Source organism: Rhincodon typus, chromosome 8, assembly GCF_021869965.1.
Source record: "Rhincodon typus isolate 14 chromosome 8, sRhiTyp1.1, whole genome shotgun sequence".
Classification (NCBI taxonomy): Eukaryota; Metazoa; Chordata; class Chondrichthyes; order Orectolobiformes; family Rhincodontidae; genus Rhincodon; species Rhincodon typus.
Genome location: NC_063339.1, coordinates 42,517,232 through 42,543,959, shown reverse-complemented (window position 1 = coordinate 42,543,959; position 26,728 = coordinate 42,517,232). Strand labels below are relative to the sequence as shown.

At 40.0% G+C, this 26,728-nt stretch overlaps 1 protein-coding gene across 5 annotated transcripts in view; it reads left to right on the top strand.

The window, feature by feature from the left end:
- The first annotated feature begins 6,103 nt into the window (after window positions 1–6,103).
- Window positions 6,104–26,728, top strand: part of fermt2 (FERM domain containing kindlin 2) — a 134,709-nt gene continuing 114,084 nt past the window's right edge. For 4 of the 5 annotated variants that reach the window (XM_020513073.2, XM_020513072.2, XM_020513071.2 and 1 more), the window contains exons 1-2: window positions 6,104–6,462; window positions 7,391–7,554. In XM_020513073.2, the coding sequence (XP_020368662.1) occupies window positions 7,398–7,554 (157 nt within the window). In that variant the 5' untranslated portion in view covers window positions 6,104–6,462; window positions 7,391–7,397. Of the gene's footprint in view, window positions 6,463–6,886; window positions 7,109–7,390; window positions 7,555–26,728 lie in introns of those variants that run through there. The other variant, XM_020513070.2, reaches the window with a different exon arrangement.

Genomic DNA, 26,728 nt, shown 5'->3' with positions numbered 1-26,728 from the left:
TTTGTTAACCGTTGAAACTCGAAGACACGTCTTCGCTTTTAATAAGTGAGTTTGTGATAGACATAGCCATTCTTAACTTTTCTGTTTTTAATAGGAAAAGTAATTGTAATTTAACTTTAACCAAATCCATTGTACCTGCTTTAGTCTATGGGTTTGAAATCCCACAGGTATCCCATCTTTGTTATGATCTCTGTAGAGATTGATAAATGTTAAGGAGAAATTCAAACCTCCAGTTAGCAGCTGAAAGAATAATGCATCAAGATTTCACATTTTGAAACTTACATTGCAACATATGATCAACAAACACTTTTAAGGCAGTACCATTTTCATTTTGTACACAACTTATAATTTAAACTACCAAAAACTGAGATCATAATTTAACTTATACCTGAAACAAAAATCTCTTTCTACTGTTATATGTTATACTGTCCCTTGAGTAGGCACTTCATCCTGCAGGAAGTAGTCGCTACCAAAGGCTTGCTTCCTTATCACTTTCCCAGCTGGGAAACCTCTTGATGTTCATCCCTCCTTCCCTCTATTCCCAAGCTAAGCCACTCTTCCAGCCTTCTTTAAATGATCACAAATTCTTCAAACTAAGTATGATCTCACACATCTGTTTCTGGTCTGGTCAACAATATAGAATCCCTACAGTGTGGAAAGAGGCCATTTTGCCCATTGGGTCTATACCGATCCTCCAAAGAGCATCCCAATCCAACCCATATCCCTACTCTATCCCCATATCCCTGCATTTGCCCTGGCTAATCCATTTAGCTTACATATCCCCGGACACTATGTGCAATTTAGCATGGCCAATTCATCTAACTGGCATATGTTTGGGCTGTGGGAGGAAACCGGAGTACCTAGAGGAGATCCATGCAGACATGGATAGAACATGCAAACTCCACATAGACAGTCACCTGAGGTTAGAATCAAACCTGGGTCCCTACTGCAGCGAGGCAGCAGTGCTAACCACTGAGCCACTGTGCCACCCTATATAGCCAGCATTTTCTCTGCTTCAGGATCAGGACTGAATTCCTCAATCTCCACTTTCTGCATCTCTGATAGGTTCAGACAAAACTGCTGTCTGCGATATTCCTGTATTAGGAGGGAAGCTCGTAGCCTGATATCGAAAACGGCTTCCTCTGCCCTTTTATCCTATGGCAATCTGAATAGTTTATATCCAAATTGAATTGCTAATCAGCTCGCTTTGATCCCAACTCCCCTTCATCTTGGAAGTAAAAGTAGATGTTAAATGAATAGTGAGAGAGTCACAGTGGTACTATCATTGAACTATCATCTACAGACCCAGGAAATCTGCCATTCTTACTTGGTCTGCTCTACATAACATTCAATGTTCACAGCCATGGTTCAGATATATACAAAAGACCTGAAGTCCAGAGGGGAGGAGAGACTGATTGCCTTTGACATCTAGGCCCTATTTGACTGAGTGTGGCATCAAGGAATCCTAGCAAAACTCAAGGTAATGGAAATGGAGGGGAGGGGTGAAAACATTCCACTGGGTGGAGTTAAATCTTGCACAAAGGAAGATGGTTGTGGTTGCTAGAGGTCAGTCATCACAGGTCCAAGATCAGCACAGGAGTTCCTCAGGGTAGTGTTATAGGCTCGATCATCTTCAGTTGCTCCATCAATGGCTTTCCTTCTATTATTATGTCAGGAATGTTTTTTGGTAATTGCATGATGTTCAGAATAATTTCTGACTCTTCCGAAACTGTAATAGATCATGTTCAAGTGCAGGAAGACCCAGACAATATTTAGGCTTGGACTCACAAGTGACAAGTAATATCTGTTTTACACAAGAGCCAAGGAATAATTATGTCCAACAACAAACAGTCTAATCATCACCCCTGGATATTCAAAGGCATTACCATTACCAAATTCCCCGCTATCAACATCCTGGGTGTTACCATTGACTAGAAACTGAACTGGACCAGGCATATAAATACTGTGGCTGCAAGATCAGGTCAGAGGCTAGGAATCCTGCAGCGAGTAACTCACCTCCTGACTCACTAAAGCCTGTCCACCATCTACAAGGCACAAGGCAGGGATATAATGAAATAGTTCCCACCCACAGTCAGTTCTGCTATAACGCAATAGATGCATTCCTGCGCAACATCTCACCATAGAAAATCGCGCTGTAGAAATGACAGGGTCTATGGGTAAAACAGCTCTATGGGCAGACCACCAAAAAATATCACTCAAAATCATTCAAAAATCACTCAAAAGCCTAATACAAAGGATAGAACAGTTTGAATAAATGTTTAATTCATATCTAATGATGAAATAAAAGTAAATTTAACACCTTACCTTGAGAAAATGTTTCCTCTGGAGTTCAGACAAATGAGGGGGGATTTCATAAGAACTTACAAAATTCTAACAGAACTGGACATGGTAGATGCAGGGAGGATGTTCCCGACAGTGGGTGTGTCCAGAACCAGGGGTCACAGTATGAGGATTCAGGGTAGACTATTTAGGATGGAGATGAGGAGACATTTCTTCAGCCAAAGAGTGCTGAGCCTGTGGAATTCATTACCACAGGGTGTAGTTGATGCCAAAACATTGAATGTATATAGAACTTGGAGCAAATGGGATCAAAGGTTATGGGGAGAAAGCAGGATTAGGCTGTTGAGTTGGACGATCAGCCATGATCGTGAAGAATGGTGGAGCAGGCTCGAAGGACCGAATGGCCTCCTCTTGCTCCTATCTTCTATATTTCTATGTAAGATGACTTGATGGAGGGAGGAGGTTTTGAGGTTGCCCTGTTGTTAATGCAGGGGATAAAGGTCATCATCATTATCATCACCTTCAGGTGCAGTTGTGGTTGCAGGGTTAGGGTGAAAAATAGTTAATCCAGAAGTAGATGGCTGTGATTCATTGTCTTCTGATTGTTTCATGGGGGTTGGCTTAAAAAAAAGACAGACATCCAGTTTTTGCTGCTTTGCCCTTTTTCTTCTTTCATGAAGAAGCTGTTCATAGAGTGCCAAATAAGATCTTACTTCACAAACTGCTACCCTGCATTCTAATCATTGTCCTCTAATCGTTGCAACTGCTTCTCAATTTCCCTCAGGATAGAAGTCAAAACAGAAGTGGACAATTCTCATGGTGCTGCATCCTGGACTTCATCTTCTTCATCTCCAGCTTCCTCTTCCCCCTCAGCGAATAGTTGTTGTAGACCAGCTGTAGAGAGGTCTTCACAGTCGGACTCAAGCAGCTCTTCAACATCCTCACTCTCTACTTCTTCAAATCCAACTTGCTTTGCAAGATCAGCACCATGTTCTTTGATTCATAGGAGCTCCTCTGACAGGTCAAAGCTTTTAAAATCTTGAAAAAAATCTGAGAGAAGATTCCGCCAAACTGCATGCAAGCAGTCCTTACTGACATCACCACAGGTTTCCATGATAATGTCAATTGCATTCTTGACGTCAAAACTCTTCCAAAATTGAACAGCACTGTCCTTATCCCCCTGAGTAACTGCAATCAGCCTCTTAAATGTGCACCTTAAATAATAAGCTTTAAAAGCTGCTATTGCAACCTGGTCCATGTGTTGAAGGAGAGAGGTTAAGTTTGGGCATAGAAAAGGCACTTCATGTTTTCAGAAAACTCACCAATGGTGGGAGGATGGCTTGGTGCATTATCCAGGGTGAGGAGAATCTGTACGTCTCACAAAAAGCGCTTCACGACAAAGTCTGCAAAATGATCGCGTAATGCCAGCGTGGAGACTCTTCTGGCACAAACATTGTGCATGCTCAGGACAAAGCCAGTGAAACAATCATGTGATGTTGATGCAAACTCCTCTGTGCACCAATGGAATTGTGTTATAGCCAACACAAGTTTGTGTTTTAGAAATAGCGTTCCCCTATTTGTCAGTTGCATTATAGCCAATTTGCGTTGCCGGAACAAGGCGTTATAGCAGAACTGACTGTACCTGGATGAGTGCAGCTTCAACAACACTGACAAAGCTTGACTCCATCCAGTACAAAGCCCACCTGTTTAGTACTATGTCCTCAAACATTCACTCCCTCCACCACCAATGCAGAAAGGCATCAGTATGTACAATCTACAAGATGCACTGCAGAAATTCACCAAGGCTCTTCAGACAGCACCTTCCAAACCTAAACCATCTAGAAGGGTCATGGCTGCAGATGCATAAAAATGTCACCAGCTGCAAATTTCCCTCCCAGCCATTCACCATCCTGACTTAGAAACATTACTCTGTTCTATCACTGTTGCTGGGCCAAAATTCTGGAATTCCCCCTAATAGTATTGAGAATGTACTTATACCAAATAGAGTCATAGATTCATACAGCATGGAAACAGACTCTTCATCCAAGTAATCCATGTCAACCATGTTCCCAAAATAGACTGTAGAGATTCAGGAAGACAGCTCATAACCATCTTCTCAAGAGCAACTAAGGATGAGCAATAACTGCTGGCCCTGTCAGCAAAGTTCACATCTCCTGAATAAAACTTGGTAACTTAGAGACTACAGTATAAGATGCTTTTGTTTCCGCACCCAAGTATTTTGTATCTTCATCCTAGTAAAATGATCAGACTCTTCTTTTGATGTCCAACAATCAAACCATCCAGATTTAAGGCAACAAAAACAGAAATTGCTGGAGAGGTGTGGCAACATCTGTGGGAAGAAACCAGAGTTAATGTTTAGAGTCCATATCAGAACAGATTTACTATCAAGTAGATGGCAGAACAGGCCAAACAACACCCTTCATTTACAATAAATTTAAAGATATAACTCAAAAATACAATAAACTTATAAACCAAAAGATATAACTCAAAAATACAATAAACTTGTAAACCAAAAGATATATTTGAATGAACCTCACAATAGTAATGAAAAGCAATAAAATGAAAAAGGGAATAACTTGGAATTAATGTAAATACAATTTAATTAATAAATACTTATCCTTGTACATAGTATTTGTTACTTCTAGACTTGACAGTTTCATTCCTATCCTAAATGGCCTCACTTCACTGCATCTCTGTAATGTTTTGGAATCATTGTGCTGCTCTAACTCTGGTTAGTTGAGCATCCTGATTCTAATTGCTCCAGTACTGGTAGCAGTACCATCAAATGTTGAGGTCTAAAACTCTATAAAGTCCCCTCCGTAAACTCTGCCTCTCCCTTTTGCAAGACACTCTCAAAACCTTCTTCTATGATAAAGCTTTTGGTTGGCTGTACTACTCTCTCCTTATGTGGCATGTTTTGAAATTCTATTTGATAATGATCCTGTGATTCACCTTTGGATGTTTTACTCTGTAAAAGATGCTACTCAAATGAAAGTCCGTAAACATACAAATACTCAAGGGTTACCCAATTAAACAGAGATTGGGTGTTTTTTCAGAGGATTGTGATATTTTGGGATGCTTCTTTATGAAGTAATGGAAAACAGTGTCTTTCAATATTTTTAAGGCAGAGGTAGATAGATTTGTGTTAAACAGAGGAGTATCAGGGATAGACAGGAATGCGAATTTGAGTTTACAATCAGAACAGTCATGATCTTATGGGAAGATGGAATAGGCTGAAAGGGCTGAATGGCCAGTCCTGCTCCGTTGGTATGCTCATAAAACTGTATTTATATCATCGAATGGGCCCACACATCTACCTGCTGAACAAAATTACACCCGCGTAGGTTAATTCCATCTGCATTACAAGTGTACAGTCAAAAAGTTGGCTCTACGGCAACGCCAAATATTGAGCTGGACACCGGAGGGGAAGAAAGAGAAATGGGCAATTTTTTTTTTTAACCAAAAAAAACTAAAGTGCAGGAGTGGAAAACGTTTGCGGTGGAGGCTATGAAAGTGTGCGTGAAGCTCCCGAGCACCGACGGTGGCGGTGGGGCTTCACCGTGCAGGACGGGCCGTGGGTGCTAACGGGAATGCGGTCTCGGGGATCAATCTGTGGAGCTCGAGTCCCGGATGTGCGGCGCTGCTTCTCCTCATTTCCATAAAAGGCAGCGGAGGCTCGGCTTGGGCTCGAGCTGGATCCCCAGTGCGGGGCGGGGGGAACGGCCGCCGAGGGATTGGGAGGGAGAGGGGCGGTACTAGTACTGCCTGCCTGCCTGCCTGCCTGCCCGTCCGCGCGCCCGCCCCGGCCACTCTCACTCACTCACTCACTTACACAGAGACATGGACAGCGGGCTGTGAGCGCCATAGACTGAGATTGAACTTTACGGCGACTCGGAGAAGACGCTGAGACAGAGAGAGAGGAGGCGGTTGGGGGGAGGGGGAAAAAAACCCCAGGATTGACTCCATTAACCGTCCATCCAACGGCCGCCAGCTTGGACCCTCTTTTTTCTCCTTCCTCTGCGCCTGTGGGAAAACTGTTTAAACTGTATTTTTTCCCCCAACCTCCCCCCCCCCCCACCCCTCCCCCCGCCGATATTGCTGGGCTGTCGCCAACGTTTACTTTCAGTGGATCCTTCGGAGGTAATTTTTTTTAATGTTAACATTTTTTTTCGGATTATAACCCCGGGTATAACTGTTGCTGTCGAGTAAAACCCCTCGCCATCTCTGCCACAGTTTAGAAACCCGGCCTGCATTCAGTTCTGGCGGACTGTGGTCCGGCACGGCTGTGGAGGATAGTTTTTCTTTGATAATTTGTATTTTATTTTTGTTGTTTTTTTATGGTTTATGTGGAGGGAAGTGGGGGGGGGGGGGGGGTTGGGTGAATTTGCATTGAAGCGCTGTCCTTTACCATGTAGATCGAGTGACAGACGGGGAGGGGTCTGACACGATGGGGCTTCAGATGGAGGATGGTTTTGTTGAGGTGGTGGGGGTGGGAGAGAAACGGAAAGAGACGCCCGGGGGTTTGCATTGTCTCGCAGATGGTCTTCGAAGCCCGTTTGCCTCACTCGTGTTTGCTCTCTATCCTGCGCACTTTTTTTAAATATAAAAATCCGTTTCAGATTGTGAGCTGCACGGTCATAAATCAGTCACTATGAAGTGTAGTTAGTTTGTAGCCGCATGCAGTGTGAGCAATAGGGATCGCAAAGCCTCGTTTTGTTCTAAAGAATGTGCAACTTTTAAAGAAAAATGTGTGTAAAACCGATTTCAACAGGTTTGCAATACTGCTGTGAGTATCAAACTGTAATTTGAAGCCCTATAACGGAAAATGCGTGGCCCACTCCTTGCAGTTACTTTGTACGTGCAAAGACCTTCAATTGGATTTGATCTTTGTATTTACTTTGACTCCTGTTACTGCTTTCAATCTGCATTGGCTACAAGGTCTGTGTAGCTGCACCTCGTGCTGTGCTGTCACCATATCAGTAAATGACATTGTCCGCTTCTTTCAACAGCCGAACGTTTAATGTTGTCGTTTGGTTCATTTAACTCTTTCACTGTTTCCCCCCCCCAGGTGAAAGATGGCGTTGGACGGGATTCGGATGCCGGATGGCTGTTACGCTGATGGGACGTGGGAATTAAATGTTCTTGTGACCGACCTAAACCGCGATGTTTCTCTCCGAGTGACCGGAGAGGTGCATATAGGAGGAGTGATGCTCAAGCTGGTGGAGAAACTGGGTAAAGTCCTGATTTTAGTGGGTGTGCCGTCGCCTATTTTTGCCAATTCCCGCCCTTCCCCAGCCCAAAAAGCATGGATGCTGTCGACATCGCGATTCCCCGATGCCTTGTATGGGTTCAAGTTTAGACCGAGTGATGCGTTGGCTCTGCTGAGAAAGAATTTCACAATGTTATGCCAAACCCCAGTTTTCCTTTCTAACTGCTGCCGGGGCTGAGTTATGTTGAACTTCACTGGGATATTCCTTATGATCATACAAATAAACACAATGCTTATTTTAAGACGTCTTTGTTCACTGGTTTCAGGGTGGATTCTATAATGTTGCATGAATCGGTTCAGAGACTTCCATCCACCAACATAAAGAATAGGAATTTGTAAAGTACCGGTAGATGTAGCATGAAGGTTTGCACAGGAATGTTGCTAATCTTCATTGAATTGGAGCAGTGAATGTCTTTCAGAGGCTGCATTCATCACTGGAAGATAAAACTCTGGCTGGAGAGAAATAAATTCTTAATTAATATGTTCTACTCTTAACTGTCTAATTAATGGTATATCACAAGGAGTTTGAAAGGGTCACAGCCTTTTTTATTCAGTGTTTAATTTTCTATCATGGAGTATGTTCCAAGGTCTAACTTCAATTAAAGCTCAAAGCAGACAGTTTTCTGTTTCTTTTAAGTATTCTAACCGGTTTTTCCTCACCACAGGCCTTTCTGTTACTTTCTGAACGTAAGATGGTATTGTTTTAACAGTTACCGTGACTAATTAATGAAGCTTTGTTTGAAATATCAACACTTTATGTAGTGCCCATGACAATGCGGTGTCCCAAGGTTCTTCATAGGAGTAGTAGAAAGGAATATTTGACTCGGAGCTCATAGGGCAGATGGCCAAAGATTTAGTTGAATAGGTACATTTTAGGGAGGAAAGAGATAAGGAGGGAATTCCACAGCTTGGACCTTGACAGCTGATGCCCAGGCACCAACGATGGAACAATTAAAATTGGATGCTGAAGAGACCAGAATTAGATGAATACAGTTATTTTGGAAAGTTGCAGGGCTGGAGGAGATTGGTGAGGCCGTGGATTGAAAACAAGGAAGAGAATTAAAATAATGCCAATTTTAAAATAGAAGTATTGCTTGCCTGGGTGTCATCATAGATCAGTGCCCACAGGAGTAACGGGTGAACAGAACTGTATATGTCAAGACACACGTGGCAAAATGGATAGCCTATGTTTTCTGGAGGGTAGTATGTGGGAGGTCAGCCACCATTTAGTTGATGCAGCCATTGTCTAGATGTCCTAATGCCATGGATCAGTTTTTAGCAGCAAGTGAGCTAATGCAGGTGAGGAGTTGAGGTGTTACGGAGATGAAAATAGATCTTCTACTGCCAAGGATATGTGGTTGGAACATCATCTCTGTGTTAGATGTGACCACAACGCTGCAGTCTGGCTCATTCTCAGAGTTGCAAGTGAAATGAATGGAGTTTGTGGTGGTTTCCAAACACAATGGCTTCCTTCACCATTCATTCGCCTCTTTTTATGTAAAATGGGTTTTTCCGAGGCTAGATTGCAAATGATTTTATTTTGCAAAACTTGGAATAGAAGCAGGTGGATGTGAATGACAAACAGATTAAATCTTTAAAGCAAATTTGTTTCATAGGTAGCAGTGTAAACTATTCTCTTTAGAACCTATTTGATTTATCTTAAGGAGTGCTTGTACTGTGTAAATAACCATCATAGATAAGCATTTGTAAAGGACAGGCACAGATCACTTTCTGTGAAGGACTGGAATGTCAAAAGGTTTTATCTGTGTAGAAATAGTTAACTTGTTTTAGCAGCACAATGAGCAATTGACACAATTTGGATTGGAGATGCATATCTTAGAAGATTTAAAGATGACCAATGCATCTCTCATTATATGAATGGAAGGCTCAAAGAGCTTGTCTGTCACGTGCCATGTATGATGAGCTATCCAGAACTGGAGTGACCAAGACGAGTGAGTTTATGTAGCAATTCAGAAGGGTCATTGAGTTTGAGGGCTATCCGACTGATAATAATGTGCAACACTTGGACATTTCTCTGTAACATATATTTTCATAATGAGAGTTGGCCTAAGATAATTTGATCAAAGGGGAGGTTTTGCATGACCACAGAGCAAAATTAGATAGTGATGTAAGACAGTTTAAAGGACTAGACTTGTACAGGTGGCTCAGTGGTTAGCACTGCGGCCTCACAGCACCAGGGACCCAGGTTTAACTGTCTGTGTAGAGTTTACACATTCTCCCCGTGTCTGCGTGAGTTTGCTCCGTTTTCCTCCCACAGTCCAAAGATGTGCAGGTTAGGCAGATTGGCCATGCTAAATTGCGCATAGTGTTCAGGGATGTGCAGGCTAGGTAGATTAGCATGGGAAATGCAGAGTTACTGGGATAGGGTAGGGGTCGGGGTGGTGGATGGTCTGTGCAGGATACTGTTGAGGGTTGGCGTGGACTCAATGGGCCGAATGGCCTGTTTCCACACTGTAGGGATCCTATGATTGTACAATATTCTTGACATTTGCCGCACAGGAATGATAATTGGGAACTAAAACACTCCGATAAGGCTGTATGAAGTTAGTTGGTCGTCTGGGATAATACTTATCTTGGAAATTGAGAAATTTCCTGAGTGTCTCCAGAGTGCTGTTCTATCAACCATCATTACTTTCTTATAAAGTCCTGTGTTCTTTTAGTTGACCCAATCCACACCTGATGGATGGTGTATAGTAGAGGATTTGATAAGAACATATAGTTTGTTTCATATTTCAGACACCAGGATAAAAAATATCATGGGGCTAGTGGAAAGTTTCCTGGGTTTAGGTGGGAGAACAGTTCAAAAATTGTGGTTCATGTAGGATCCATTAGCTTGGAGAAGAATGGATATGTGTTTGAGGAGTTGAGAAGTAGATTAACAAGTCATTGCTCTGGGAGTATTATTATGTTAGGATGTTTTGCCATTTCAAAGGTGCTGTAATAATGCAAGCAGTTTTTAAATGGAATGCTTAACATTACTTACGTCAGTTTAAAAACTGTTGATGTGTCAACCAGTACTTCAGGAATATGTGTAGGACGTAATTTTCCCCAAAGTTATAATGCTTTTTGGAATAAGGAAAACAGTTTAGATGATGAGCTTTGCCTGGTCTAACTGGTTGGTACCAGTTTCCTTGATAAAGCTCACAGATACAGTGGGAAATATGAGAGGAAAAGGATGGATAAATGTTTGAGAAGGGTGAGAAGGAAAGCATTAAGTTGGATGTGTGGGAGAGGGCATATCCATGGCAATTTGAGGACAATAATGCAACAGGTCAGCAGATTGAGTGTAAGCATATACTTGCGTGGCTAAAATGTGTCCAGTTCTCTGTTTAGATTGAAGTGAATTATTAGGGATGGATATATTTTAATGACTACGTGGTGAATGCAAAATGTGTGGATAGAAAGCTCTTAAAATGTAGTGGTTTCAAGATGAGTTTACTGTGAAGATAGGTTGGAATACAATAATGTCTCAAGTTTTAGACAGGTGCATTTTGTGAAATGAGAATGAAGATCTTCATATGTGGAATGAACATCCAGAGGAACTGGTCAGTGTGGGTACAGTTACAACGTTTAAAAGACATTTTGAGTAAGTACATGAATAAGAAATGTTTCGAGGGATATGGACCAAGTGCAGGCAGGTGGAACTAGTTTAGTTTGGGATTATGGTTGGCATTGACTGGCTGGACCGAAGGGTCGATTTCCATGCACTGTGACTCTATATAGAATATATTTTTGGGAAGAAGAATTTAGAAGAGAATACTTTTCAAGGAGATGAGTAAGGATCTGCCGTTGCGCCTCCTCCTTCCCACCTTTCATCTGTCTTCGTTGCTACAGTTCTTCATCTTGTCAAGAACAAGCTTCCCAGTCCTGTCAATAGTTTAGGCTGAAAACATTTCAATCTTCAAATGGTTGAAATTCAAGAAGAAAACTATACAAGTGTTGCTTGTGGAACTTCAGTGACGATGTTATCTGTGCTTTTCAATGGCTGTGACATCTGTGCTGAAGGAAGGCACTTGATCAAGAGGAGGACAAAAGAAGCATTTCAAAGTCTCCCTGATGGCTTTCCTCTAGAAATGCAACATAGATGTCTACATGTGGGAGACCCTCGTTCACAAGGAACTGACTTGGCAGAAGCTCCCGTATGAAGGGACACCTGTCATCAAGATGAAGTGCAAAAAAGGAACCAGAGAAATGAATGCCAGCATTCTCAAAGCCAAGGATGAGTTCCTCCACCTGGAAACACCTGGCAAATGCGTGGTCGGAGATGCAGCTCTAAGATTGGTCTAATCAGCTACATAAGCAACCACAGAATCCGTGACCAATAACATTGAGTTCTCTAGGTAGGCAATCATGCTCATTAGTGAGTGATTGCTGATGACTACTTGACATGGAGAACCTAATGCAGAAGTAGCATTTCCAGATTTTGAAACTATTTGGAATTGCTGTCATTTATAATCCTGAGGGAAGTCAGACAGACTACTTGAACCAAATTTAAATTAAGGCCTATTTCTTGGATAAGTTGCATACTCCGCTTTAAGAATTATGAGCTTTGTCCTTTCTGCCTGTTGGATATGTTCGAGAAATAATTGAAAATTTGTGGTGCCACGGGATTAGACTGTTGACCATATTGTTCACTTGTAGGCCTGTACAGGTGACCATAAAGAACAATCATTCTGATGTTAGGTCAAGTAAAGTATTAAAGAAATCATGAAGGAGATCTCATTATAAAGTTCTGGATTAATATGTAGTGAGTTGGTACAACTTTATAGAATTGAGACAACCATACAATCTCTTGGAGTTTATTCTATAAAACATCTGCAGTGAGGCAGTTCTGGTTACAGTTAAAATGGAAGGAAGGTGACTGCATTTTGCACAGTGTAAATTTAGAATATGCCAGGACTACCTTTTAGAGTGTAGAGACAGTAAGGGGAAATTGATAAAATATTTTGCAGAGAAAATATTTTATCTTACATTTTAGATGGACCTGAAGTAGATAAAGCAACCAGCCTAATCAATTGTGCTGATCAATTAAAATGAGAAATCAGTTTTATCACTCTTAATTGAAGTTGCAGCCTAAGAAGCTCTCAATGGCAGTTTGAGGACAATAATGCAACAGGTCAGTAGATTGAGTGTAAGCATATACTTACGTGGCTAAAATGTGTCCAGTTCTCTGTTTAGATTGAGGTGAATTATTAGGGATGGATATGTTTTGATGACTACGTGGTGAATGCAAAATGTGTGGATAGAGAGCTCTTAAAATGTAGTAGTTTCAAGATGAGTTTACTGTGAAGATAGGTTGGAATACAATAATGTCTCCAAAGTTTTAGACAGGTGCATTTTGTGAAATGAGAATAAAGATCTTCATGTGTGGAATGAACATCTAGAGGAACTGGTCAATGTGGGTACAGTTACAACGTTTAAAAGACATTTTGAGTAAGTACATGAATAAGAAATGTTTCGTGGGATATGCGCCAAGTCATCTAGACTTAAAACGTTGGCTTGCTTTTTCTCTATGGATGCTGCCTGACCTGTGGTGATGTCCAGCATTTTTGTTTTCATTGCAGCCTAAGATGTATGTTTCTATCAATGCAAGGAGCCCTCTGCTTCCACGTTCACAGACAATCCTTCACGTGCACTCTCTAAGGGCTATGTGGCTTGTGAAGGAAGTCACTGTCCAGCCTGAATCCTGACATCACTGGGAAATGAGTGGAGCAAGACTGTGCTTGCTCCCTTTTGGGAGGTTTATAATTCCCCTACTGAAAAATTGAATGTAATTTGGTGTAGAACAAAGATCAAACCTGCCAGATTTGTAGCCTTTATAGTTCAATGGAATACCATGTACATTTGTCTCTGAAACAAATGGAGGAGCACTGTTTTTTTTTGCCATACATAAGCATATCTTACCAAGGTTTTTGTTTACTCCAGATGTTCCTTTGTGTCAACTCAGTTTGAATAATTTGCATCTGACAGCTCAGTTAATTTAATTCAGTCAAGAAGGAAGCATTTAAGTACTTTGGCAATCTATTTATTATTGATCTTACCTTCATTTACAGATTTGAGCCACAGATATTCAGAACAATAACATACTTTTTATGTGGATTTTTTTGGACACAAGCATTGAGAAGTGAAAGTGATGCGTGGGCACTGAGGAAAGGGAGACAGGAGCCTGGTGTTGAGTGAATTGCACACAGGATTGAGGTCCAGGAAGAGAGACGCAAAAGTCCGAACTGCTTTTGTGTTGGTGTATATATACACAGATTTTTTTTATGAATAAGGTATATTTTGAAATAATAAAAAAGATACACAGAAGTAGCATGTGAGGCTGAGAAATTTCAAACTTGGCCATGTATAAATCGGCATGCAGGAACTCTGGGAATCCGTATTGGGAGAGCATCCGCTGACAGGGGATGTGGGAATTGATGCATGCATCAATGAGGAAATTGGAGCCTTGAGTAATGGAGACTCTGGCTAGCATTTGGTAGCAGAAGAGGGGAGCTGGAGATTTGACTGCCAATGTTGCAGAGGTTTTTGTAATTGAGCGGATGTGAGAGAAGAAACCAAATTTGGCATTGAGCCAGTTATCATGGTTCTGGTTGACTCTGAGCTGTGGGAGATTGATGGATTTGGGGCTGGAAATTGTGGATTATGATTATGGATCCGTAGGCCAAATAATGCATCCTTGTTTCTGATTGTATAACTGTTTCAAAAAATCAAACATAATGAAGGAATGAAAGTACAGCACAGGGTTGAATGCTGCCCTCCTTGCTACAGAACCAAAGGATTTAATCCACTTTAAACCTTCTCTCTAGAATCAGACTCTTAATTTAAATAAATTTCACTTAAACTTCAGACTTTTTGATGTTTGAGTCCTTAGTAGTACAAGGAGTTCTCCTAAAACATGTGTTCTGGCAACACGAATTGGCTATAACGCAATTGACGAATGGGGGAATGGTATTTGTAAAACATGAACTTTGTGTTGGCAATAATGCGATTCCAATGTCAATATCACGTGATCGGTTCATGGGCTTTGTCCTAAACATGTGCCGAAAGGATCCTTGATGCCAGTGCAGGGACTCTTGCGCTTTCTGTGAGAGGTACTGCACAATTCTGCTGTGTTATGCACAAAATGCACGGATAAAGTGGCAAGAATGATAACAAGAAGTGTCCTGATGATAAAATTGTGGATGATGTATGTAAACGGCTACAACGATGCAAGAGAAGCAAGATATTGAAAAGCATTTTGAGCGTAATGAGAGAAATTGTGATACTGCTTGTGCAACAGGAATTAAGGAGTCTTCCTTACGCACCATTAGAGACAATGCAGAAAAGATTCCAGCAAGCTGTATTGCTGGAACAAGTCTGAATGCGAGCAAATCTATGGTCACGGACAAAGGAACTTGAGGAGATGGAGCGGCTTCTAAGTATGTGGATAGAAGAGCAAATGAAGAAGCAATCTGGGACCACCGTTCTCACCATAAAAGAGAAAGCCTTATCAATTTATGAAGATCTAACACAACAAGGTGAAAATCCTGCAGATGTTGCCTGCCTTAAGTGCCAGCAGTGGCTGGTTTGCTGGTTTAAGAACTGCTATCCTTTTCATAACGTTGTTATGTGGCGAAGCTGCCAGTGCAGACGAGGAGCATGCGGTGGCATTTCCTCCCATAGTAAAAAAAAATTAATTGACAAAGAAGGCTACAACTTAGATCAAATTTTCAATTTGGATGAGACTGGTTTATACTGGGAGCAAATGCCAACAAGAACCTACATTTCTGTGAATGAAGCACGTGCTACAGGCTTTAAGGGGCAAAGGATTGTATGATTGTGATGCTGGGTGCCAGTGCCAGTGGAATTTTAAAGCTTAAGCCTGTAGTGGTGTACCAGTCTGCCAGCCCACGAACCTTGAAAGGTTACCTTAAGTCTACTCTAGGCATCTAGTTTAGGTGAAGCAAAAGATGTTGGATGACTGGGCAAATTTTTTTCTGACCTGATTGTTGATGTGTTTACAAAATATTGCAGGAGGAAAAAAAAATGTGGATTTCAAGATTTTTCTCATCCTGTATAATGAGTCAAGCCATCCTCAGTTGGTGAGCTTTCTAAAAATATTGAAGTGCTATTTCTACCCCCAAACATAATCTCTCTCTTTCAACCCATGGAACAGGATGCAGTAGCATCTTTTAAAGCTTTATTTTTTTTTAAGGTTCGCATTTAAGAGGCTGATTGTAACCACTGAGGGGGATAAGGATAGTGTTCTTCAATTTTGGAAGAGCTTTAACATCAAGAATGCAATTGACGTTATCATGGAGGCCTGGGGTGATGTCCGTAAGGACTGCTTGCATGCAGTTTGGCAGAAGCTTCACCCAGATTTTTTTTAAGATTTTAAAACCTTTGATCTGTCAGGGGAGCTCTCAAGAATAAAAGAACATTGCGCTGATCTTGCAAAGCAAGTTGGATTTGAAGAAGTGGGGCATGAGGATGTTGAAAAGCTGCTTGAGTCCGACTGTGAAGACCTTTCTATAGCTGGTCTACAACAACTATTCGCTGAGGGGGAAGTGGAAGCTGGAGATGAAGAAGTAGTAGTTCAGGATCAGCACCACGAGAGCTTTCCACATCTATTTTGACTTCTTTCCTGAGGGAAATTGAGAAGCTGTTGCAACGATTAGAGGACAACAGCAGGGTAGAAGTTCATGAAGTAAGATCTTATTTGGCACCCTACGAGCAGCTGCTTCATGAAAGAAGAAAAAGGGCAAAGCAGCAAAAACTGGATGTCTGTCTTTTTTTTTTAAGCCAACTCCCACGAAACAGTCAAAAGACAAAGAATCACAGCCATCCACTTTGGATTAACTATTTTTTGCCCTAACCCTGCAACCACCACTGCAGTTGATGATGATGATGCACTTGAAGGTGATTATGATCCTCAGCCCCTGCATTAACAACGGAGCTACCTCAGAACCTCCTCCCCCATCAAGCTATCTTGACTTTTTTTATGGTAAGGTGATAAATTAACTGTTATTTCATTTATTACCTGTGAATTAAACATTTGTTCAAACTCTGCTATCCTTTTGTATTCCGCTTTTGAGTGTTTTTTTTGTTGGTCTGCCCCAACCACTCCCGTTTCCCCAAGGGCTTGTAATTTCTATGGCACGATTTTCTATAATGTGATGTTTCACAAGAACACATCTATCACGTTATAGCAGAACCCCCTGTAAATCATATTCAGTTTAGCACAAGCTGGCAGTATGATTTTGAGAACACCAGGATGGAAATCAAAATGCATACAATACATGGCTGGGATTACTTAATTGTTTTATTAAGAAAAATGTTACGTGATGTTTCATTTTCTCCCCTTGCTGTTATGGTTCTGTAGGATTCACTTGCGTTGATCACCTATTCAACTATACAATTGTCGTACAATGAACTGATGTGTGCATAGATGTGGAAAACATAGACACTTCCAATGGCTGTCAGTATATAGAGACCTAGAATCTCTGTACCGATGTGTGTTTGAACTACAAACATGTACATTTGTTCCTCATTTGGTGTCAAATTCAGGCCTCCCTGTACATGGATGATGTCAAAGTTTTCTGCCCTCTTATGCTGTTGGTGTGCAGTGTGCAGCGTCATGAGCATCTGTGACCAGTTTGAGCTGGCTTTGGGAGCCAAGATAAATTGAGGCAAGAGCATGGCCATATTCTTTGGGAACTGAGCTGACTCTTATCCTCTTCACTGTCAGGTCACGTTACCTGGCTATGCTGGAGGTGTGGTTGAGGGGCCAGGGCATCTGCAAAATGAACATGTGAGTGCTGCTCCTTCTCCACTTCTGGGTTAAAATAGAAGTGTAAGCTGCTGGTTGGTGTTGCAGGACGTGCTGCAGGTTTAGCCCATTTCCCCAAGCCTGTGCCACAGCAGTCACCTAAGCCGTCTTCTGCTTCAGCTGGAGGTAAAGATAGAACTTGCCCCCCGGGACACCATCTCTAAATAGAGTGAAGAATACATCCTGCGGTGTCCTCGTCTTGATGGCCATCTTTGTGTGGCTTCATCACGCTACGCATAGTGACACTTGACATTTGCCAACTAAGAGCCTATGTCCTGAGGTTCTCCCTGTCCCTTGTGATGGAAAGCATTGCTGTGGCCATATTGCCACAGAACGCTGCAAGTTGTTGGACCATACAATTATCACCTCCCCTTCATACAAAAGGTTACACAGAGAAACACCTTTGACTACAAGTCCATCAGGCAGTGATCAACTTGTAATATTCTTGAGGTGCTGAGGAGAAAGTCATTTGACGGAATGACTCATTGCCAAAAGTTTCCAATAGGCATTGGGATATAGCTTGGCTGATGGTGAGAAGGGTACTATTCATCATATCTTTCTTGCATACCTGGACTCTGCCAGCACCGCCATATGCTGCTCTTGATGGCTGTGCTGGTGAAGAGACTATTGCAGCTCCTTGTGGAATGTGACTTTGCAAAGAAGGTATGGAGAGAGATACAGTTTTTTTGTGTAGAGGTTTGTCTGGAGCATCTGTGATGCAGTGCTCTATGGGTTGTTCCCTAGTACGCAACCTGAGGCAATTGTTAATTGCACCTGGATGACCATAAGATCACCATTTCTAGTGAAAGGTAGTCTTTGATCTGGTCTTGACCAAGTATTGCAGTGTGGCACATTCCAAGATCCAGGACTACGTGCTGAGGGACACACTATAAAGTTTGGGGGAGCCGCTGCCAAGGCACGGAGAAAAGGCCATCATGTACAGTCTTTCTGCCGTGATATCTCAAGGGTATGTTAACCTTGAGAACCCCTTGTAACTTGTATTGAAATGTAAATAGTATTTTTTTTGTTGTTATTGGTCAATGTTCCCATGTTTGCTTTTGCATTGAGGCACGTAAGAGTGCAAATACCTCATGAAGAATGTGAAATGTTTGTTGTATTTTCCATAATATCTACCTTGAACAGCTTTGTAATGTACTAATTTATAAATCAAATGCATTTTTTTGCAAAATAAAATCCTTTTTTTCTTCAACTTAAAGTTAAAATTATTTTATTTGGTCCAATTTTGTCTAAAACTGCAGAAAATGTCCTCCAGCTTCATGCATTGGCCATTAACTCTATCCAGGATTGAGGAATCACCCAGACGTTTCCTGATTACATTTCCTGATGCCGCAAGAAATAACAGATATGACTCTCTCCCATCTCTTCTTTCTTTGTGCATCACTAATCTTGTCACTAAGTCCATGGCATCCTCTAGCAAGTTTTGGATGTCTTTACACTTGTCCCTTGTGTTGAGCCTACAGGACCACGAGTCACATCCTGTCCTGACTAGTTGAGCTCCTCCTGAATTTCACTGTGCTGTGAATTTGGCACACTTTCATATGTGTGCGTTAGTGGGTGGATAAGCTTACACTGGACCTCTGAAATGTGTACTGTACCTGGGAGCATAGAAGCTATTGTCTGAATACTGGTAGTACAAAAAAGACTTGCAGTGATTCTTTAGTGGCTTAAAAATCCAGAATGCGTAACAAATATTTTGATCTAGTTGTTGCACTTAATCCCTTTCATTAGTCACGATTATGGATAATGATTAGTTTGGTTACAAGTTTGCAGGATTTTTTTTAAAAAATCAGTAGGGAACATATAAATGTTCTCTTGAAGAAACCAGTTTGTTTTTTTTATTGTACCTATAGGTTGTTTGCATAGCAACTGCCCTGGACCACATGACATTTATTATTTTATTCCCTAGTTGTTTGAAGATTTCTTTTGTTGTTGTGTAGTTCCTATGAACAAGATTCACATGATGGAAGGTTAACTGTATGCTGTGAAATGGAGAAACATTTGTGATATTTGCAAAGTATTTATGCAAAGCACTACTTAATATACAACTTGAAACTATATACTGTACAATACTCAAGATGTTTTAGTTAAGGTCTTCTTTCTCCTAACAGTATTTTGTGTGCTGAGGTATGCTGAGTTACTACAGTATGCAAAAAAGGGTAGCCTGTGAATGTCCCTGTTCAATGGGGGAGTATCTGGAGGCATGATGGAGTTTGAAGGACTTGAGTTAACTACATTCCCTAAGTAATGATACTCTGATGCATATATACATGTTTCTCCTAATTCAGACATTGAGATTAATGCATCTTCTGATCCAATGCACAGCTATCTTTGATATATTTCTGGATACGTGTGAATTGAACACAACTAAAACTTTTGAGACTAGAGGATAATAAATTGGCATGAAATGAGGCTTGGTGAATAAAGAAAACAGTAGGAATAAATGGGACATTTTGAGGTTGGCAAGAAGTAACTGCTGGGTTTTGCAAGGATCAATGTTTAGGCCTCAACACTTTGAAATTTATTATATGCATAAACAAACATATCTAAATTTGCTGACAATGCCACATTAGATGGAAAATGAGCATTGGGGGTGCATGCAAGGAAGCTGCAGAGGAACATTGACAAGTTGGATAAATGATCAGTAAGTTTTCCACATTAGTAGGGAAAAAATTGAATGGTGAGAGACTCGAAAATATTTATGTTCAGAAGCACCAAGTGAAAGTTGGTACGCAGATAGAGCAAGCAATTAGGTTGGTAAGTAGTATGTTAGCTTTTGTTGCAAAGGGATTGGAGTGTTAAGGATAAAGAAGTCTTAATACAACTTGTATGGTGAGGCCAAACTTGAAGCACTTTGTGCCATGTTTGTCTCATTTGAGAAAGTGAATACTTTTCTTAGAAGGAACTGCAAGTTCGTTAGAATAAATGAGAAGGTTTTCAACTGAGTTAGGGATTCATAAGGATGAAACATAAGGAGAGATGCAGAGAAAATGTTTCCTTTCTGCTATGGAATCTAGAGCACAAATTAGTTTCTGAACAAAATGTCAGTCATTTAATACATAGTTGAGGAAAAACTTCTTCACTCGGAAATCGTGAATCTCTGGCATTCTCTTTGCAAGCTGTGACACTCCAGACCTCAACATTTCTTTGCATACTAGGGATTATGAAGATAGTTCAGAGAATTTTTTTTCATTTTATATAAAATCATTTAAAGGGCCAATTGTTGTCCATCTCTTAATGTCCCTTGAAAGTGAAGTTGCAGTCAGAAAATTTACTTTGAGCACATTGAAAAGTGTGGCAGTCTGAAGAAGCACATCATGATAAAAATGGAACTGTGGAGAGTAATATGAATTGCTTTCTGGTATCACATTAGATAGGGAAGAAATTTTGTCTTTTTATCAATACCATTTTAAAAATGCATTTATATCAGATTAATCATTGATCATTGAGCAATGGTTTAATTGCAGCAACCATGCCATTGTAAAATGTTCAACCAAGCAATTAATTGATAAAATGTCGGATAATAGAGTGTACTCAACCTATGATGTTACTTTGCAATCCTTTCAAAAAATAGTTTTTTAGATTTGAACAGACATGCTATTTTATCTCTAGCTAACCTGGAAATCCAGAAATATTGGCTGAATAATTATCATGTTCTCAACTTCACTCGTAACCAGCTTTATAATATATTTAAAAGTAACAACCATTCTTAGGAATCAAAATTGCTGATACATAACAATTTGAATCAGATGCATTTTGTTAATTTTAAATTATTTCTTTTTCCAGAAATCATCACTGTATTTTAATTTTTTGTGTGCTATTTTTAAGTATACCTGTTTTAAATTCTTAATCAACTGCTATGATCTAGTCATAACGATAGGCACTAGCCGCTTGCTGGCTCTGGGCAAGTTTCTATGGATGGAATTTAAATGTGGTATACAACCAGTTGAGGGGTTGCAATGGCTCTGCTGCTTTCTCAGCTCTGACTCCTCCTAAGTGTAGGCTGGAAAGACATTGGACAGTTTTCCTGCTATCTGCCAATTGAGATCCTTAAGTGGGCAGTTAATGTCCAGTAAGGACCACTGTCCACCCAAAGTGGAATGGGGTGTTGTCAAGAGAGAAATACAAAAAACAAAGTTAGTCACATTTTCATGTTCCCAGGAGTGCCCTTCTTCAAAGGTACTTTTAAGATAAAAAACAGCTGGCATTGGGAAGATGGTTTGGGACTGCTAAAGCTTCGCCCCCGCCCCCCCCGCCAAACAACTCTCCCAACCAATGCTCAACTTCAGACTGTAAAGTCTAGTAGCAAGCTTGGAGTTTTACTTTTAATCAACCTGTTATGATATACTTCTGAGCAGGTGGGGCTTGAACCTGGACCTCCTGCCCCACAGGTAGGAACACTACTATGCCTCTAGACCACAAAACCTACCGCAGCTGGTATAACAAGGAAGTCACCTTTCCAAACACTAAGCAGATTCCGGCCTGCTTGCCTTCTGAAATCAGATGAGATTGGGCGTCTTCAGACTAGTATGACCATAGATTCCAGCAGTCCTGGATCATTGGTGTTGCCAGCAGTTGCCAATGCTCACAATGGCACTGATGAGCAATGGAGAGCTGCTGTCCTCTGGCAAGATTTCCACCCTGCGTCCATAATACCAGGAGCACCCCAGGGCGGCCACAAAAGATAGAGGCTCCTGTCAGTTCACCAGCCAGTTAAGACCCCTGTTGTGGACATTTAAAATCTGCATTCTGTGTATGTGTGTGATTTATGCTACAGGCAATTTAAATGTTAGAATAGAATTTATCATGTCGAACATTCCCTCTCCACAGTTGGAGCAGAACCTGATTAATTATAACTCTTTATATTTATGAGTATATTTTGTAATAGTCAGTGATTTATTTTTCCAAATCTGATTTATATTTTTATTATGTAAAGTTGAGACTTACGCTGATGCTTTGGAGTTTTTGTTCTGCAACTTGTCTGTTTATAATTGAGTGTCCTGGCTCATGATTAAGTTCTTCTGTTTTTTTTTTTGGAGATCATGTGCTAACATTCTGTGGCCAAATTAAGATCAGGTGATTTTCCTTATGACCACCTTGTGCAGTCTTTTGATTAGATTATTCAAAATCCTGCATAAATCAATCTTTTTTTATTTCTTTCTAACAGACTACTACCAACCACTCCCTCCACACTCTTCCCCGCTCTAGCATCCCCACTCCGTCACATCCAGTCATGAAGATAATGTCTTGTGAACTTAATAAATGCAGGAAGTAAAAATATTTTATACATAATCTTTTGTAACTAAAGCTGTAGAAGATTTTTTTGTTTTCATTTGCTACTTTTAATTTTAGCAGCTGAATAGAACAGGTAGTGGAGAAAATCTGAAGTAGGCCATTATAATTATGAATTCTCCATACGTTGGAAATATTTTAAACTTTTGTGGAATGACTTTTGAAAAAATAATTCCATCTGTTACATGATATGATTGCGCATTACATGGAAAAAGCTGCTGCAGCTAAAAATTGCTGCTTCCTCCAGGAATGCTGCTGCTGAGCAGTAAAACATGCCAAATAGTGTAAGTCACTTCCTGTCAGAAAAGTTTTATAGATTTCTGCTGCACTGAGCCATTTCTGATTCTTGTGTATGTAGTTTCTGCAGTGCTTCTTAACACCAGTGAACTAATATTTTTTTGTTGGTTCGCAAAACCATTTCAATCTTTTACATTCAATAAATATTGGCGTCCCACACACCTGTTTGTACTGATGTTAATTGGAATAACGTTCATGACTTGCAGCTTTATGTTGGGAAGTTAAAGATAAATTGTTTTCTGGTCCAATTTACCGATTGCAGAAACTGATACTACTTTTTTATGGTCTAAAAGTGCTTCTAATTTTGTGCTTTTAATTGCTCACTGCAATTATTATGCTCCCTGCTGTTTTCTCAGGCACAGATGCCTCGTAAATATTTTTCTTAGCTCTGGGTGTAGTTTCTTGTGTTTTTTATTCAGCTACATTTAAAAGCAGCATTGAATACTTCTGAAGTTTTTTTTAAATTTAAGAAGGTGTGGTGAATATTTTTCTCCGTGTCGAAACTTTGGTTCTATTCTGGTGATTCCTAGTTTTGGTATTGCTAATAAGTAATGTATATGCATACTATATATTTTTAATAACCAGTTACTGACTTTGTTCATCTTTGTCCTAGTGAAATGTATGAAAATGATTAAAATGATAATTTGTTTTAATGATAAGTAAGATTATTAGAAAATGTGACAATTCAAATTAAACTTTCCAGTATAGCTCGGCTTGTCTTGTAGAGCTTTATCATTTTGTATTTAAAAATGATTGTGAATTTGACTTTGCATTAAATCTTTTCTAGCCTATATATTATTGCTGCAACAACTTTTTTGTATAGCATCTGTGTATATAGTTAAAATGACTCCAGTGCTGCACCCGTGTGGCACAGTTATTTCTTTTTCAGCCCTTTTCTCATCAGGGCTCAGACTGTGCTTTCCTCTTGCATTTTATTATTTTTCTACCCTCCAGGTGTTTGTAGACTTTCTAAATCATTGACAGGAAGTCCATAATCTTCTTCTCTCAACTAATTTCTTCAATGCAGAATAAACAAATATGCAAGTTTCATGGTTTTGTTGCGCATATTAATTCATAACTGAATTAATGCGATTTTTAAAATATTCATTTGAAACAGTCCATTGACTTGTAAGGATGTTTATAGAGGTTAACAAAGTGTAGAATGCTGGTGTTATCTGTTTACTTTAGTTATTACTTATGTAATACCAACACTGAGATGTATTAACTTATGTAAGAAGCATGTTTGTCATAACTACTGAATTGCCCTCATTTGTTAGACTTGCTTAGCCCTATCTCATATTATGAAGTTGGACAGGGATGAGGATTCAAAATCTCAGTCTGACAGATCTTTATGTTTTTACTGTGCTTTTTACTGAAAATTTTCCTTGTTTTAAATGCAATCTAATTCCTCCTTGAATGCAGGAAGCAATTTGGTCAGAATTGCGAGCTGTGCCCAACCCAGTGGTTTCCGGTTATAAGGCTGTGTTCCGTTGTGATTTTGATTGTGACCAAGTTTTTCACTTGCTGCTTTCAGTAACAATGGCTGTTCCCACACTAACAAGAAAAAGGGGAAAGATTCGATCTCTGCAGAGATTTAATTTGCACGTGGATTCTTGTTTCTATGGGGAAAATCTGTTGCTTGCTTGCTTTTTTTTATTATAGTGTAATCATATTTTTTAACAATGTACTGAATCAGACCCAGTTTTTGAATATTGACACATCTACAAATAAAATGTGATGTAATTAGCACTTTAGTTATGAATGCTGTTTTATTACCATGGTATGTAAACTTCTGATGCTACTGTAATGTTCACCACTGGTTTGTGCTGTTTTAGAAAGACAAGAGCAATTTAGCAGGTAATGCCCATGTCTTGCTGCTGAAGAATATTTGTGTATAATTAGAAGGTACAATTGCTGTGTCTTCCTGAAGTCACTTGGGTGTTGTCTTTCAGTACTTTTTTTGTTTTAATTTTGTTTACAGGACATTGATATGGCATTACGACATTTGTTGTATACCCCTTGGATAGTACTGCCACAATGGACTTTCTCTTTGACCTGCTGCAGTCCTTGTGTTAATAGATTTCCCACAATTTTTTATTGTTAACTAAGCAATAATGAAGGATTTGCGATTATATGTCTGATTTGGAAAGCTGAGAGATTTGGGATGGGACTTTTGAGGTAATAGCAGCAATTTTGCTTATCACCCCAAAACTGAAATAGTGAACCAAGTGATTTGGATTTAAGTGTCTTTTAATATGGCCTAGTGGTATTATCATTGGGCCGTTAATCCAGAGACCCAGACACATTCTGGGGACCTGGGTTCAAATCCTGCCACAGCAGATGGTGGAATTTGAACTCAATAAATATCTGGAATTAAGAATCTAATGATGACTGTGAATCCATTGTCAATTGTCAGGAAAAACCCACCTGGTTCACTAATGCCCTTTAGGGAAGGAAACTGCCATCCTTACCTGGTCTGGTCTACATGTGACTCCAGACCCATAGCAATGTGGGTTGACTCTGAACTGCCCTCTGGGCAATTGGGGATGTGCAATAATTGCTGCCTAGCCAGTGACTCCCTCGTCCCGTGAATGAATATAAGATATAATATATTTGTTGTAACATACTTAACTACATTGTGGTAATGACAAGTTCAGGCTCAAGTTTTGTAATGAAAGAAAATTTTAATCCAGACGTTTAACAAATGTCTAGAAAGCGAGGATAGGTGAATATATCGTAAAACCAACACAATTGAATTAAGCTTGAGAAAAGAATAGGAAAGAGGTACTAATTAAGTACTAACTTAACTGACTAAAGACATTGTGTAAATGGATCTGCACCAAGTAAGCTTCAGTACAAGATGCATAAAATAGTAAATATTCCTATTATGTAAAAACACTTAAAAACAATCATGCAGCGAGTAGATGAAAAGGAAATTAGAGCTGGAATTGAATAAGGAAAAATGCTAGTATACTACATGAAATGAATTGCAGCGGTTCAAAAAGATAGCTCAAGGGCAACTAGGGCTGGGCAATAAAGGCTGGCAAAGCCAGCAACACCTATATCCTTGAGTGAATTGAAGAAATGTCATGTAGTAACCTTGTAAAGAAATGTTAATGAGGATGGGACTTCTTAAGGATGAAGTGATACAAATTGTGAAAGATCATAGTATGCTCAAGTTTTGTTTTTGTTTAAGTGATGGAGAAATATAGTTGTGCTAGAGGACGATAATTAACCTTTTGTTGAGAGTTAACTGTGGAAAGTGAATTAGTTTGGAAATGGTTATTAGAGCCAGAAGTTGATAATCAACGTGACCTAATGGGATGCAGCCTTTGTTGTTGAAAGAAATCTGTTTTTAAAAAGCACGCAGAGTATTATCAAACTTTCTTTTAGTTCTTTAAATGTGCAAATTGTGCAATTGATGATTCTAGTCAACATGAGGAAAGAATAAACCAAGGTAAATATAGACCACTTAGATTAAAGCCAGTGTGAACAATTTCTATTTTACAATACTGAAAACGTTAAAAATCTGAAAGACCATTGCCTTGAAATATTAACACTTGTTTCTGTTGCCTCATGCTGTCTAACCTTCCAAAACTTTGAAGATTTTCTGTAGAGAGATAGTAGGAACTGCAGATGCTGGAGATTCTGAGATAACAAGGTACAGAGCTGGATGAACACAGCAGGCCAAGCAGCAT